The sequence below is a fragment of the Piliocolobus tephrosceles genome, chromosome 3 (genome assembly GCF_002776525.5).
Source record: "Piliocolobus tephrosceles isolate RC106 chromosome 3, ASM277652v3, whole genome shotgun sequence".
Classification (NCBI taxonomy): domain Eukaryota; kingdom Metazoa; phylum Chordata; class Mammalia; order Primates; family Cercopithecidae; genus Piliocolobus; species Piliocolobus tephrosceles.
The window spans coordinates 139,796,704-139,812,476 of NC_045436.1; the positions used below are offsets into that span (position 1 = coordinate 139,796,704).

The following is a 15,773-nucleotide window of genomic DNA, read 5'->3' on the forward strand; positions in this document are numbered from 1 at the left end:
CCTTCCTTCCTTCCTTCCTTCCTTCCTTCCTTCCTTCCTTCCTTCCTTCCTTCCTTCCTTTTTTCTCTTTCTCTTTCTGTTTCTCTCTCTCTGTGTCTCTTTTTTTTTCTTTTCTTTTTTTTTTGGAGACGGAGTTTTGCTCTGTCAACCAGGCTGGAGTGCAGTGGTGTGATCTCAGCTCGCTGCAACCTCTGCCAGTTTAAGCAACTCCCTATCTCAGCCTCCAGAGTAGATGGGATTACAGGCACCTGCCACCATGCCCAGCTAATTTTTGTATTTTTAAAAGAGATGCGTTTCACCATCTTGGCCAGGCTGGTCTTGACCTCCTGACCTTCTGACCCACCCGCCTCAGCCTCTCAAAGTGCTGGGATTACAGGCGTGAGCCACCACACCGAGCCTCTTGAAGTATTTTTAAATCACGGTTCCTTCATGATTACTTCTGTGGGTTATTGGTCCATTGCTTAACATGATTCAAATAAATGATGAACAAATTAATGTGAGGGTTTTATAAGATTTAAAAAATATATATAAATTGGCAATGGGCCCATTTAAAGTGCCTGCTTTTCCTTGTAGGTAATGCTACTTCAGTATCCCCAGTCTTTTTAACTTCAATAGTACTTAGGAAGAGGAAAAGTGATTTTTATACAGAACAAAAATGGAAACCGAAAATATTTTGAGAGTCATTACATTAAGAAATATCATACCTATTTAAGATAATTAACTTTACACTGTATTCTAGCATTTATTCATTTATTTATTATTTTTTAGTGGATAAGAGTAGCAAAAGCTTTGGGGGATGGGGGCAGAAAGAAAAGCTACTTCCCATGCTGTCCTGCCAGTAACTATTGATGTTTTTGGTTCCTATCTTTTTTTTTTGCAGGAGTAACAACTGTCCTAACAATGACAACTCTAAGCATCAGTGCTCGGAATTCTCTCCCCAAAGTGGCTTATGCCACTGCCATGGACTGGTTTATTGCTGTTTGTTATGCATTTGTGTTCTCTGCCCTAATTGAATTTGCAACTGTTAATTACTTCACCAAAAGAGGATGGGCTTGGGATGGGAAGAGTGTAGTAAATGACAAGGTAAGTGAGAGCTTCCGTGTTATCATTATTTAGAAAATACCCTAATGAATTCAGCTTGTAACAGATATATTTCTAAAAATTGACATTAAAGACATCCATATATATATGAATTTAAATCACATCAATTTCTTTTAAAGTGTTCTCGCCTGAAATCCTTTAGGAGCGCTTGTAGTAGTAATACTTCCATTAAAACCACTCCATAGCATCTGTTGAGCTGCATGTGTCAGGCACTGTGCTAAGTGTTTTACCTATGCTCTCACATAATCTTTATATAATCTTTATGACTAGACTGCCTTCTTATTCTCATTTTTACTCATGAAGAGTCTGAAACAGTAAAGCTATTTACTTGCCCAAGCTTACACAAATTGTTAGTAAATATACTTGAACCCCGATATACCTGTCTGACTGTGAAGTTCGTGGTTTTAACACCACACTGGATTATTATAAAGAGATTGGAAAAAGAAAATGGACATTAGTTTTACTTATTATAGAATTCCAGGCTCTGTCTATGAATTGAGTCCTCTTCCCCTGTTCTAATCTCTGTTGATTGACTGTAAAAGCCCATGTAGCATTTTTTTAAAAAAATTTTTCCCATGTTGTATGGAATAAATATGTCAGTACTGAAATGCCTAGGAATTTTAAATTCCTCATATGGTCTAAAAGGGAAAAGTTATTTGTTTTTAAGATTAACTTCTTTTGAGATTATTGCTGTCCATATTCAGTTTTCAAGTACTGAATCTAATTAGAGATATGTGCATTGATATAACAGTTGTTTCCTTTCATACTCTGTAGATTATGTATCTGCCTTAACAAGAGGCTTAGAATGTATCATAATCATCTATATGCTTAATAATGGTAAAATGTTGTATTCAGAGAATTTCTTTAACATTTTATCAACCTAAATGCTTCTTTTATTAAATTTGGATTAACCTACTTGCAGATTTGATTTCTTTTCCAGTTATTTGAATATATTTTTTCATTTCTATGATAATATTACAGTTTAAATATATAAGCAGTAAATATTATAGTTTAAAAGTCTTGGTCTTTTTCCTTAATTTTCTAAGTCATAGAAATTTTAATAAGGCTGATGGTTTATTTCATTTTATAAGATGTATTTTCCCTACTAACAGAGCCAACAAATAAATATTAAAAGGAATCTGGTCAATTTTGTATACTTAACTTCCGGGCTGTTTCAGCGTTTCCATTACATTTTAGTATTGTTTTAGGTTTTCATTGCCCATATGGTGTACTGCTTTTTCATGGTATCTATGCAATTATTTTTTAAGGTATATTGGTTACATATGCACTTTCATACTAATTTTTTGGAGATAAAATTTTAGACCTTTGTTAATATGTTGCAAAAGACAAATGTTTTGTGCCATGAATTCCCATATGTAAATTTATTGATATATTATTTTAATATTAGAGAGTACCAAATTGACATTATGAAGTGATATGCCTTCTCAACTCTTTACCTTGGAAAACAGAAGTACCTCTAAATGTGAAAAACAAATAATTGATAATGCTCTGTAAAAGCAATAGCTTACTCTGTGTGAATAGTGGATTTAAGTCTACCCATATGCCAAATTACACATAGCCAGGATAAATCTATGTCAAAATCACTGAGATTCCAACCTAATTTTCAGGAAAAGAATTAACATTGTTTATGTTATTTTAGTTCTTGTGGTTGACTTCAAGAAAACAATATATCAGGCATTGCTTGTTCTCGTTTCCTTTACCATAGCTAGAGTGCCCAGCACAGTGTCTGGTCCTTACCAGGCATTTCATAAATATTTATTGTATAAAAGAATGAACAAGTTTGTGATCTTAAATCTGACTATGTGATACCAGTGGGAGGACTTCTTTGCCTTCATGGAAAGTTTTGTCAAAAAAAAATATATATATATATATGTGTGTGTGTGTGTGTGTGCATATATATATGTATGTATGTATGTGTGTGTGTATATATATATATATATTGAATTTATCAGTGGGTTTTCTATCCAATTTCGTGATTCAGATGAGTTTGAGAGTTGTTTCATAAACCTACCTTCGGACTAAGAACTAAAATGTCCTTAAAACTAAAAGGAAATCCAGAAGAGTGCCCTAAAGTAGCTTATCTGCTTTTACCTTAATATTCCTTAGACTTAATTTTTAAATAGAAAATTATAATTTTCTTTAAATACAGAGTTTTTGTGCACAGGCTGTTTGTAGTGCCCTTTCTGACTAACCAGGCTTATGGAAGTCCTTTTTTTTCTGTGACATTAGTAAACATGAGCAAATGTGGTTATCTGTCAACCCAACAAGCAAATGAAAAGTTCTTTGAAAATTCATAAAATACCAAGTATCAATTTGCCCCATAAGAATGATGATTCAGCTACATATTGATATTGTATGTTTTAAGAAAAAGACATATATCTTTAGCCTGTTTACATGTGATGGCACACTCAACATATTACATGTAGAATGTGCACTGATAATTAAATTTAGGTTTTGCAAATAAATAAATAAACACTCTCAGTTATATTCAAGCTACGTTTGAGCTCTATATTAAAAGGCAAAGCTACCTTGCTCTGTAGGCTTGGGCAGGACTTTATACTACTTTTAGCCTCAGTTGTGAAATTAGGCAAGAAAACCTTATCATTAGAAAAATACGGTGCTGGATCAGATTATCAAACTCTAAATTGTTATGCCTTTCCATATACAAAGGTGTCTATTTATGCTCTTATGGAACCCTTTTTCATATCCGATGTTTTTCCTTTTCTCCTTTTGCTCAATACAAATTCTTTCACCCAGTTCTTAATTTGATCTCTTTCATTCTTGCTTTCTCAAACCTGTTCCATTAGTTATTGTTTTCTTATTTTATGTCTTCACAGCCATCTTTTTATTTTCTTTCTTTTTTTCTTTTTTTTTTTTTTTTTTTTTTGAGAAGGAGTCTCGCTGTGTCTCCCAGACTGGAGTGCAGTGGCACCATCTCGGCTCACTGCAAGCTCCACCTCCCAGGTTCATGCCATTCTCCTGCCTCCGCCTCCCGAGTAGCTGGGACTACAGGCGCCCACCACCTCGCCCAGCTAGTTTTTTGTATTTTTTTGTTTTTGTTTCTTTTTTTTTATTCATTTATTTATTTATATTATACTTTAAGTTCTAGGGTACATGTGCATAACGTGCAGGTTTGTTACATATGTATATCTGTGCCATGTTGGTGTGCTGCATCCATCAACTCGTCAGCACCCATCAATTCATCATTTATAGCAGGTATAACTCCCCAATGCAATCCCTCCCCCCTCCCCCCTCCCCATGATAGGCCCCAGTGTGTGATGTTCCCCTTCCCGAGTCCAAGTGAACTCATTGTTCAGTTCCCACCTATGAGTGAGAACATGCGGTGTTTGGTTTTCTCTTCTTGTGATAGTTTGCTAAGAATGATGGTTTCCAGCTGCATCCATGTCCCTACAAAGGACGCAAACTCATCCTTTTTTATGGCTGCATAGTATTCCATGCTGTATATGTGCCACATTTTCTTAATCCAGTGTGTTACTGATGGACATTTGGGTTGATTCCAAGTCTTTGCTATTGTGAATAGCATGTGTCTTTGTAGTAGAATAATTTATAATCCTTTGGGTATATAGTGGGATGGCTGGGTCATATGGTACATCTAGTTCTAGATCCTTGAGGAATCGCCATACTGTTTTCCATAATGGTTGAACTAGTTTACAATCCCACCAACAGTGTAAAAGTGTTCCTATTTCTCCACATCCTCTCCAACACCTGTTGTTTCCTGATTTTTTAAGGATTGCCATTCTAACTGGTGTGAGATGGTATCTCATTGTGGTTTTGATTTGCATTTCTCTGATGGTGAGTGATGATGAGCATTTTTTCATGTGTCTGTTGGCTGTATGAATGTCTTCTTTTGAGAAATGTCTGTTCATAGCCTTTCCAAGACGGGGTTTCACCGTGTTAGCCAGGATGGTCTCGATCTCCTGACCTTGTGATCCGCCCTTCTCGGCCTCCCAAAGTGCTGGGATTACAGGCGTAAGCCACCGTGCCCGGCCTATCATCTTATTATTTTCAACTGCCTCCTTTCTTTCAGCTTATGAAGATGCTTAATATGCTTAATTTACCAAGAAGAAAACTTTTTCCAATCCTATGCCACGTTCTTCCCATATCCTCAGTTTCCCGCCTCTTTTCTATATTCAAACTTTTTTAAAGCTTTGCTTGCAATGTTATCACTTTCAACTTAATTCTCGACCAACTATAATCTAATTTCCTTTTCATTTACTATCTTGTAGCTGAAGAGCACTAATAACCTCCATACTTTAAGATCTGAAAATAATTTTCCTATTTTTCTCAAGGAATCCACATTAATTTTTTTTTTTGCTGTTATGTTCCAGAACCGTTCTTCAGGCCCAGCACAGAAACTTTTTCTCTTCGTTTCCTTCTTAAATCAAACTTCAGAGGATCAGCTTTCCTCCCTCACATCCTGGCAGCTGCCACTGTTCATTTTCTGTTTTTTGATTCTCTGCCAGGGTTCAGAGTGGACCCAGCTTCCTTGGCATCTGTTCTTGTTTATCCCTAAAGACAGTTAATTCTGCTTTCTTTAATGCTGTTTTTGTTTTCAGTATTCACTGTGTGATTCTCACTTTAAGGGTTTTACTGACAATGCTTTCATGAATATCTGCAACACTAAGCATACTGTCCCCCCATTTGCCATCCTCAGCACAAATATCAATTCCTCAGGAAATTTCTGAGCCCTCCCCTGCCCTTGTAAATGATGAGGCCTCCATTATAAGTGTGTACAGTACTCTGTTCTTTTGCATTAGAGCCTTTATTGTAGTTTGTAATTGCATGTTTCTGTCTCAGCTCCTTCACTGATTATGAAAATGATCATTTTTGTTTATACATCACTTCTTTCTGGCATTTTGTACAGGCTCTTACATGTGTTAGGTGCTCAGTAAATATGGTATGATTTAAAGAGGCATAACCCAATCAAAATTTAAAACCCTTGCCTTCATTTCACTATTCAAGGTCATTGTCAATAACTATACACCGTACCTTTTAACTTACAAGATAGTATATCTAACCTCTTCCTGGAACATTTCCACCTGCATATAGCATCTCAATCTCAATCTCAACATGAATATAACAATATCTGTTTGAGAAAGGATACAAGAAAATTGATTTTATATCTTTCCACTGCCCATACCTAGTATCAGTAATTGGTACTTCAGTTAATGCCACAACCTAATCTTATAAGCCAGCAACTTGGAAGTATCACTCAACATCTAGTCAGTCAATAAATCTTGTCCATTATTTTCCTTACATATCTTAGACCATATTTTCACCATCCCTCATACTTTTTATAGTTTTTGTTACTCCTTTATATTTTTAATCGTGTCTTCTTCTTATCTATCTCTATATTACTGTCGGAGTTTCTCTAAATCATAAATCAGATCATTTAACTAACTCTTCAGTTCTTTAATGAATTATTAAAGACAGTTATTCAAGGAGCTAAGCTAATATGGCCCAAGTATATAGTTTTCTCTTATGTTTGTTTTTATGATGAATAATAAGGAAGATTTTTATTGTGTTTTTACTTCTGTGTCTATTTCTATTTCTATTTTAGAAATGAAAATTGGTCAATAAAGTGACTTGGTCAGAATCACACATCTAATAGGTAGTGAACCCAGGATTGAGGATAGATCTAAGTTTCATAGTCATATTATTTCTCTAACCATTACTAGCCACCATCATTTCCCCAAACATCCATGCCTCTGCGCAGCTCCATAACATTAGACCTCCTGGTCCCTCTTGCAATAATACGTCCTCTTCTTCTGCTAACTGACAAACTCCTATTATTTGTTAAGATCTATCTGATTTTACATAATATGAAAACTTTTCAGACTAATGTATTTAACTCCTCTCATTCCCAAAATTGTGTTTTGACACCACTTGGTACGAATTATTTTTACAACATTTCATTACATTATAGTTGTATTGCAAATAAGTCTGTTTCTTGCACTAGTTTACAAGATCTGAGTGGACAATGTTTTGCCTTATTCATCCTCGTATCCACTGTTACTTAGCACAGTATTTAGTACATATTTTATTGAGGTGATAAAAAATGTATTTACTTTAATTCCTTGAGATTGCTTTCAATTCTAAAGCTGAGTCAGTGAGTCCAAACTGGCTAAGGAAAGTATAGAAAACACTAGATAATAAATTACTCAAAACGTAGACATAGGAACAAAATATCCAAACAGTTATGGAATGTGCTATTGTTTTGAGTCATTTTATTTAATTCATAGAAAACATCATATTTTCAAGTGTATGTATGTATGTATGTATTTATTTATTTATTTATTTATTTATATTCATAACGTCCTGCCTTGTGCCAAAGTATTTCAGGCAGTTTATCAAAAGAATGCATTCGCTTAAATTATAATTGAATAAAATAGAAATAAAATTAGAAAATCAAGGTGAAAGAAAATAGACTCAAATACATTCATCTTTGGGCTAGCACATTAGCTGCAGTCAATAGCAATAGTAGTTAAGCTTCAAATTCTCAGCTTCTTGGTGACCAAAGTGACACCTTGGGGGAGGGAAGAGTAATTTTTCTTTGGATATATAAATTTTCTCGGAGAAAAACTTTTCCTTACTCTGAAATTGCCTTTAAAAAAAAATATCATGTTGCCTTTTTTTTTTTTTTTTTTTAATTAGGGGAAGCTGGGTACTGTAGCAAGTGATGTCAAATTTTTCCCAATAAATGCAATAATGGATTTCATATTGATGTTTCTTTTAGTCCCCTTCAATAAAAGCTGAAGGCATTATATTAACATACAACTCAGTGAAAGCAATTCTTCAACGAGCTAAGCTAATGTGGTCCAAGTATATAGCTTTCTCATGGCCCAGTTTATTCCAAGAAAGGACTTTAGAGTACTTAGAGAAGTGGATGGACTGGTTAACCTTCAGAGAATCTTCTGTAAGTATCACTTTTCTCAGTCAGGATGATTAGTAGACAGTTAACAATAGCATTATCTGACCAATGAGCATGTTGTTATTTTACAGGTAATGGGCTGTCTAGTAGCCACAATAACTGTAAAAAGGCAACATGAGATGGTAGAAAAAGCATAGATTTATACTTTGGAGACCTGATTTTTTTCTCCAAAGCCTATTATTTTAGTGTTTGAATGAGAGCCCAATTTCTTTATTGTAAGGAACAGTCCCTAAGATTCTTTCTGACTCCAAACTATGTAATTGTTATTTTCATTCAAAGGCCAGATCACTTTACTCATAGGTGTTTATATGTTAGCTAGAACATTGGCTGAAGTTACTAGCAAATTATTTTCTCTAACACTCATAGGAAGTCAAGATTGTTTTGATACAGTGGTGTAAGACATTTTAATTTCTGTAATCTGGATTTTTCCAGACTTAATATTTTAAATATATATTCAAAGACTGCAATAAAGTGATACACTCAAAATATACTTAAGCCTGTTTAATGTCATTTTAAAATGGAAAATCAATTTGTGTGGGTTATATTTTATTTCATTCCACTTCATTGACAACTGAACATTCAACAAACTGTATGACAGCATAGTTTACTCTACCCCCACCCAGATAATACATAATATATAATATTATATATATATATAGTTTTGTTTATAAATCAAATCTTCACCTGCTGATATGGGTCTAAATCACAAATAAAACAGCTTCCACAAGCTTTGATTTTTTAAATTGAGCCTGTTTTATTAATTCCCAGTCTTACACATCTGTAGATGGTGAAATTGAAGACATTCAGGAGACTTACATAATAGAATTGAAGAATAAGCTTTTGAATTCTATATCAATTGATCCGATAAAGTATTTATTATAGTCTATATAACATATTATCTTGTTATACTTTATATGTTATATATACATTTTTTATCATAGTAAGCATTTTAGTTACATGCCACTCATTTATCATTAAGCAAATGTTTCTGAGCCTGCTCTGTGCCAGGAACTATGCTAGGAGCTCTGCAGTATACAGTCTGTGCCTTCAAAGAGCTTGCAATGAAGTGAAACGAAAACAAAAGTGAAAAAGATACATACATGTTTCATTGTAGAGGCAAGCACCAGGGTCCTGCAGAAAGGCATGAAATGGCAAGGAAGCGCAGGCAGTAGAAAGTGTTATCTCAGTTGATGTGACTCAGAGCTGAATCAGTGTTAGCCTGGTGATAGCAAGGAGGTAACCAGGGCACAATGTGGAGTTAATTATCAGTTCTAGCTGAATTGTGTCACCAGTAGCAGGTTGGGGTAAAAGTGAGTGTACAGATTTCGGCAAGAAGTGAGAGTGGATGGAAGCTGAGTGCATTTCTGGACTTTTTTTTTTTTTGTATTAATTACCTGTGGGACATGTAGGTAGAGAAGTCTAGTGAAACTTAGTGGTTAAGAATTCTGGAGAGATATTGTATCAGTCATTCATGCATAGATTTCAAAAGCCATGAGAATTACTTACAATTAGTAGAAAATAGTGTCAGTTTGCCTGCATGATCCCTAGTCTCCTTCCCACTGATCCCATTCTCAACTTTTAACATTACCTTTTTTGAAAATGGACTTCTGAAACACAGTGTATATTTTTGACTATACCTGGCCTTATTCTCAAAAATGATACGAAGTGGCCTATCTTGGTGCCTTAAAGTAGAAATACAGTCTGAGATTAGACAATAGGAAGTTAGGCAATCAGAACTATCAGAACTTTTCTAGTTCTCAAAAGAAACAAAAATTTTTGTATAGGAACATGAGCATAAAAAATTCATTTATGAAAATGAGTACTGTTTTTAATTATTAACACAAAGGTTTTCATTGGATTATTTCTCTTCAGGTTCTGAGTGTAAGCTAAAAGTTACATTAAATAAAGCAGAATCAGTCATGTGGCCCAAGGATTCAGCCTGCTGATGGTCTGGCTTGATCCAAAGCCTGCATGATATTCAAAGAGGTCTCTATAGTACGATTTCTCACAACATAGTTATTTTTAATAGAAGTCGATAGTGAATAGGGCCATGTAATACTTCCCGGTTATCATTTAGCTAGGGTATGGATATTCTTTGGTACTATCACTATCAAATCTGGGTCTTATAAAGAATGTTAATAATATATGTTATGTAGACTTAACTTATAGACTCTGCTTTAGAAGATCTTAGAATTCTAAGTCAGCTATGAATTCAACAGTATTTTTTTTCTCCATAAACATGGTTTTAATTTTAAATAAAGAGAAACAATCTGCTTCACTATAGATTTGCAGTTATTACTTTCAAATGGACTGAGGGGAGTTATTTTCCCCTTTAAAATAAGGCTTTGTAAAATTCTGAGCTAGAAAAGCATTGCTGTGCTGTGGCTAGGAATTCAGAAGATGAAGCACCGTAAGAATGCCCTGCCCTTCATTCAGTGAATTGGTAAGAAATTACAGGTGCCAATAACCGGGTTCTCAACTAAAAATGGTACTTATATCTGTTGTACTTTGCTTACTTGATCCTGAAAATGGTAGTTTCCAAGTTACAAGAGAGCCAAAACCATTACCTTTTTAGGTTCTGAGCCCTACTCTGAAGTTTACGCTGATTCAGAGATTAAAGCCATACTTTAAACAATTCAGAAAATAAGGTGAATTTTATTATTTATAGCTGTCAATAAAAATTACAAACATAACTTGGAACAAGTTTTAACACTGCTTATTAAAGAGTCCACAGTGTTAGCATGGAACAAAAAATGCCAACATACAAATATGCAGGGTTGATACTTGGCTGGTATGTGCTGCTTCTCATTTCTGATTGGTCAGAGTATCTGTTCAGATTGATTAGTCCCTCTGCTCTAGAGTTTTACAAGGATTTTTTTACCTGTATTTCTTGTGCATATGTGTGCAATTGAAGGGTATTCAAGTGGGGGGAAAGAAAATATGGTTAAAATTAGTGTAGGGTTTCTAGTTGGAGACTGCTGTTGCAACAAAAGACATTTATATCTTATGTTTCTTTGTCTACATGTCTAAATCCTACACCATAGTTCCTCATCCAACATAAATGTCCTAATTCTATCAAACTTTCCTTGAGTTCTTCAATAAAATATTTGTCTTCCTCTACCTAACACATAATAAATTATATTGTCTTTATATCTTGTATACCAATAATCACTGTCTGGCTTGTAATAGTTATGATTTGCAGTCCACTAGGAGAATATGTGTTTCTCAATGTGGTTAGAATAATACATTCATCCATTCACTTATTACAACAATTTGATATAGTTTTAGTATCATTATCTTCCTCTTGTCAAGTTACAAGCTGAAGAAAAATATTAAGGAAATTTCTCAAGGCCCAGATTCTTTATATGTGCAACTTGGTATCATTTTAAATGATGTTTCAATTTGGTTCAAATAATAATATAAACACTATATATTATATACATTATAAGTTGAAAAATCCTTTTTGAAGATTGACCTATTGGTATAAACCTCAACAAGAATATTTTAGGAAAAAGCATACTCCCATGTCTTAAACAGCTTACTCAGAGAGAAAATCATATGGCATGGTGTTTAAAAGCAGAGGTTTAGAACTCAGATACATCTAAGTTTGATTGCTTTTTCAGCCATTTAATATGCAGAGACCCAGTCAAGTCACAAAACTTTTTCAGCCTTCATTTTTGGACTTATGGGGTTAATAAGGGAACTTCCTATCCCGTAGTGAGGTTTGTCAGAGGTGTCACCTTGGCTAGCAATCAACCTGCCATATTCTAGTGCTCAAAAAGTGTTACTTATACTTTCCTTATCAGTTTTCCACTTGGACATTATCCTCTATTTGTAACACTGGAAATACTTGCATCATTACTGAAGAAAAGGTGTTTTGTAGCTTTTATAAAGTTACAAATGGTGATATCTCATCCTTCCTTCTTTCATAATTAAGCCAGATCTGGAAGAATGTCAGTAGGGGAAAGAGGAGAGGGAGAAACTCAGGCCAGTGAAAGATGAGTAACCCATGACTGTTTTTAGAACCTCCTGGGCTTTCAGAGCTCCTTTTGTAACTTATTTGAACACTTTGAAAGCTCTTAATTAAAATAACTAAGAGTCAAAATATGATTGTCGACCAATTTGTCCTCTATATCTGTTGCTTTACACATTGCTCACTATTTTGGCTAATTCACTGCTGTCTCAATTTACTTTGTATTTAAGTAACTAATAATATATTTACATTAGTAAAGAAACAGATAAATACTATTTATATTTTCATTTTATTAAATGAATTATATATTATTTCACTGACGTATTATGTGGCTAACTTGTGAAAGGCTTCATGCTAAGTGCTAAGATTGCAAAGGTGAACAAGACAGAAGCAGCACCAGCCTTCATTGAATGAGAAAGCAAGATGTCAATCGAATAATCACATGACTAAGAAATAACACGTTTTGGAAAATGTTATAATGGAAACAAATTAGGGTGTTATGAATGAGTATATATGGGGAGCAAAGTTATGTTTAGTTAGGGTAGCCTTAAGGAAGTCCTTTCTTAGGAAATGGCATTTAAACCAAGACCAACATAAGAGTAAGAATTGGTGGTCATGTGAAAAATGGATTGGGGAGGAGGTATTCCAGGTTTTCAAAACTGAGGTCTTCTGGTCTGGGAAGCTATCATGGTGAAAAGCATGGCACCAAAGCAAGAAAGTATTTTGAAAACTGAGGTTATTTCAGGGGAACCAGTAGGTAATGAGCAAAAGAAAGAAGCCATTGTAAAAAATGTTGTTTCCATTCTAAGTTCCATGAAATAGTGTTTAAGGGAAGTAAGCATAGAAGTTAAATGATTCAATTTATGTCTTAAAAAAATATCCCTTTGGCTTTAATGTGTCTAATGGTTGGACAGAATCAAGCCAAGCTAAGACACAAGGTCCAGGCAGGAGATAATAGTGACTCAGACCAGAGTTTGTGATAACGGAACTAGAGATTATAAAGAGAAACCAGATGAGCTAAGCAAAAATCTCAGACTTTATATTTTATTCTCCTTCTATGTTTCTGGGATTTGTTGCACTGCCATCTTCATAAGGTTATGATTTCCCATTATCTGAGTAAAGCATTGCTGTATGACTTTGACGTGAGGTGGGAGGGAATCCTGTTATGAAGCTAGAAATGTGGGATCATTCATTGTAGATTATCATTCCTCTTGTTAAAATATTTCTACATTTCAGTTATTCAGTCATTCATTTGACAAATGCTTGACTGGCTCATGAGAAAAGAAAAGTTATATTGGTTTTTGAACTTGTATTTTTCCATTGTTTATTTTCCATGTCAACCCACAACCAAAATGATTCTCCAGGAAAGTGGTACCATTAATTTTACTCTGGGGGTTTTCTCACCCTAATGGATTTTTAATTTAATAAACACCTTTATTTATTTTCCTAATTTCTGGATTTTTCTAATGCATGATCATTTGTATTAGGATACTTTCCTTCAGAATTTGAAGTAGACTTTAGAAAATGTTAAGTTGCAAACTCAACTCACACTCTGTTAATTTTTGTATTTTTCAATAGAAAAAAGAAAAGGCTTCCGTTATGATACAGAACAATGCTTATGCAGTGGCTGTTGCCAATTATGCCCCGAATCTTTCAAAAGATCCAGTTCTTTCCACCATCTCCAAGAGCGCAACCACGCCAGAACCCAACAAGAAGCCAGAAAACAAGCCAGCTGAAGCCAAGAAAACTTTTAACAGTGTTAGCAAAATTGACAGAATGTCCAGAATAGTTTTTCCAGTTTTGTTTGGTACATTTAATTTAGTTTACTGGGCTACATATTTAAACAGAGAACCTGTATTAGGGGTCAGTCCTTGAATTGAGACCCATGTTATATTTGGGATATATAGCAACATTAAATTTGGTTTGTTTTGCTATGTACAGTCTGACTAATAACTGCTAATTTGTGATCCAATATGTACAGTATGTATATAGTGACATAGTTTACCAGTAGACCTTTAATGGAGACATGCATTTGCTAATTCATGGAACTGCAGATGGAAAACACTCCATGCCAAAACAGCCATTGCCTTTTTAAAAGATTTACCCTAGGACCTGATGTAAAGTGAATTTCAGATGACCTGATTTATTTCCTATTCTTCTAATAGAGATGAAAATGGGGATCCTGTACGACCTTTTGTGGACCCTTTTGGTTTAGTTCTTAAATAGGAGTACTTTCTACTCTTGCTTGGTTATGATGGAAGATAACATTGTCATTCCTAGATGAATTATTTGAAGTAACAAACATTGTATCTGCAACATCAGCTCCGTTCATGAATGCTCAGAGTCCCTGCTATTGTAACTGGAAGCTTGGCACACATAAGAAAAACTAGAGATTTGAAATTGGCTTTTAATTACTCTGTATAGTATCTATAGCCATGAACATATTACAGCATGACAAGCTCAAATAATTTTGAGTCAGCCCAATAGGATGTTAATTATGCCTACGATTTAGTAACTATTGGAGTGTCATGGTCATTACACTTTTAGCTTCAGAGTTTATTTGAAAGTAATAATTGAAATCCTACAATTAATTTTAATCATTGGAAGCTACCTTAATTTTAAAAAAAGAAAATAAATGTGTCTTAATCTTTCCAGGTATGTGTTGTATTGAAATTGATCAGCTAAATTTTACTGGTGCTGGAGACTGGAAAAAGCATCCAGTTTGGTTGCTGTGGAGCAGCATGCATATTGGATTAGAAAATTGTGCCAAAAACTCCCACTGATGAGCATTCATAGGTGCCCCGCACTATGGCAAGCACTTACATGATTCTCCTCTTTCCTGTTTACTGCAAATTCTGCCTTAAGGCTTCTTTTCAAGACTCAGAAGCCACTAATTATAAAGGAAAGGGCAGTTAATTGGCACATTTTTCTCTTGTGAAAGCAGTTCTTTCAGATAAGAATTAATGTAAATCTGCTTTTGTAAATTGCAACTTTAAATTTCACTGACTCAAATTTACAACAGCTTTGTATACCAGAAGAGGTTTTGGTAAGGGTTGAACATTTTTACACTGCAGCTTTAAAATATTGCCAATAGATTGTGGATTATTTCACGCACACAAACACACACACACACACACACACACACACACACACACACCTTAATTAGAAACCACAACTTTAAATTTTATATAATTACTAGCTATTAATGGGTAAAATTCATTTTTCTTTTAATATTTTAAAATATTATTTATGCCCCTGAAATATGATAATACAAGAATTGTGTATTATGCCTAGATTCAAAGTTTTTGCCTAACCTCAGATACTTTTGATTGACATGTACATTAGCAGTTATTAGTTGACTTTTACCAATATATGCACCTTTACGATGGTGTTTTTGTAGAAACATAAGTAGTCAAATAGTAACATTTATTGCAGTTTTGTACAGTATTTGAGCATAGTGCATAAATAGGTATGCTAATAAAATCAATAAAAGGAGTACCTATGGAAATAAGGAAAATCTCAACAAAAATTGCTATTCCTTTGCCTCATTTTTTAAATTTTCTTTGTTTCAACGTGATTCTATTATATGCTTTGCATGATTGTATAAAACCAAGGTCACAAATGCAACTTATTAACGAAATTTGACAAGAAGACAGCGTTGACATTAAAAATTCCCTCACAAAAGGCAATCCATAATCCTTCATAAACTAAAATTGTTACATGAGC

General features: G+C 34.3%; 1 protein-coding gene across 5 annotated transcripts in view; it reads left to right on the forward strand.

The window, feature by feature from the left end:
* GABRA2 (gamma-aminobutyric acid type A receptor subunit alpha2) overlaps positions 1-14,665 on the forward strand; it is a 148,202-nt gene extending 133,537 nt beyond the window's left edge. Inside the window, exons 8-10 of one of the 5 annotated variants that reach the window (XM_023224483.1) lie at positions 881-1,083; positions 7,880-8,059; positions 13,626-14,665. In XM_023224483.1, the coding sequence (XP_023080251.1) occupies positions 881-1,083; positions 7,880-8,059; positions 13,626-13,922 (680 nt within the window). In that variant the 3' untranslated portion in view covers positions 13,923-14,665. Of the gene's footprint in view, positions 1-880; positions 1,084-3,507; positions 3,511-7,879; positions 8,060-13,625 lie in introns of all 5 variants that reach the window. The other 4 variants (XM_023224484.1, XM_023224482.1, XM_023224485.1 and 1 more) reach the window with 4 other exon arrangements.
* Positions 14,666-15,773: the final 1,108 nt, after the last annotated feature.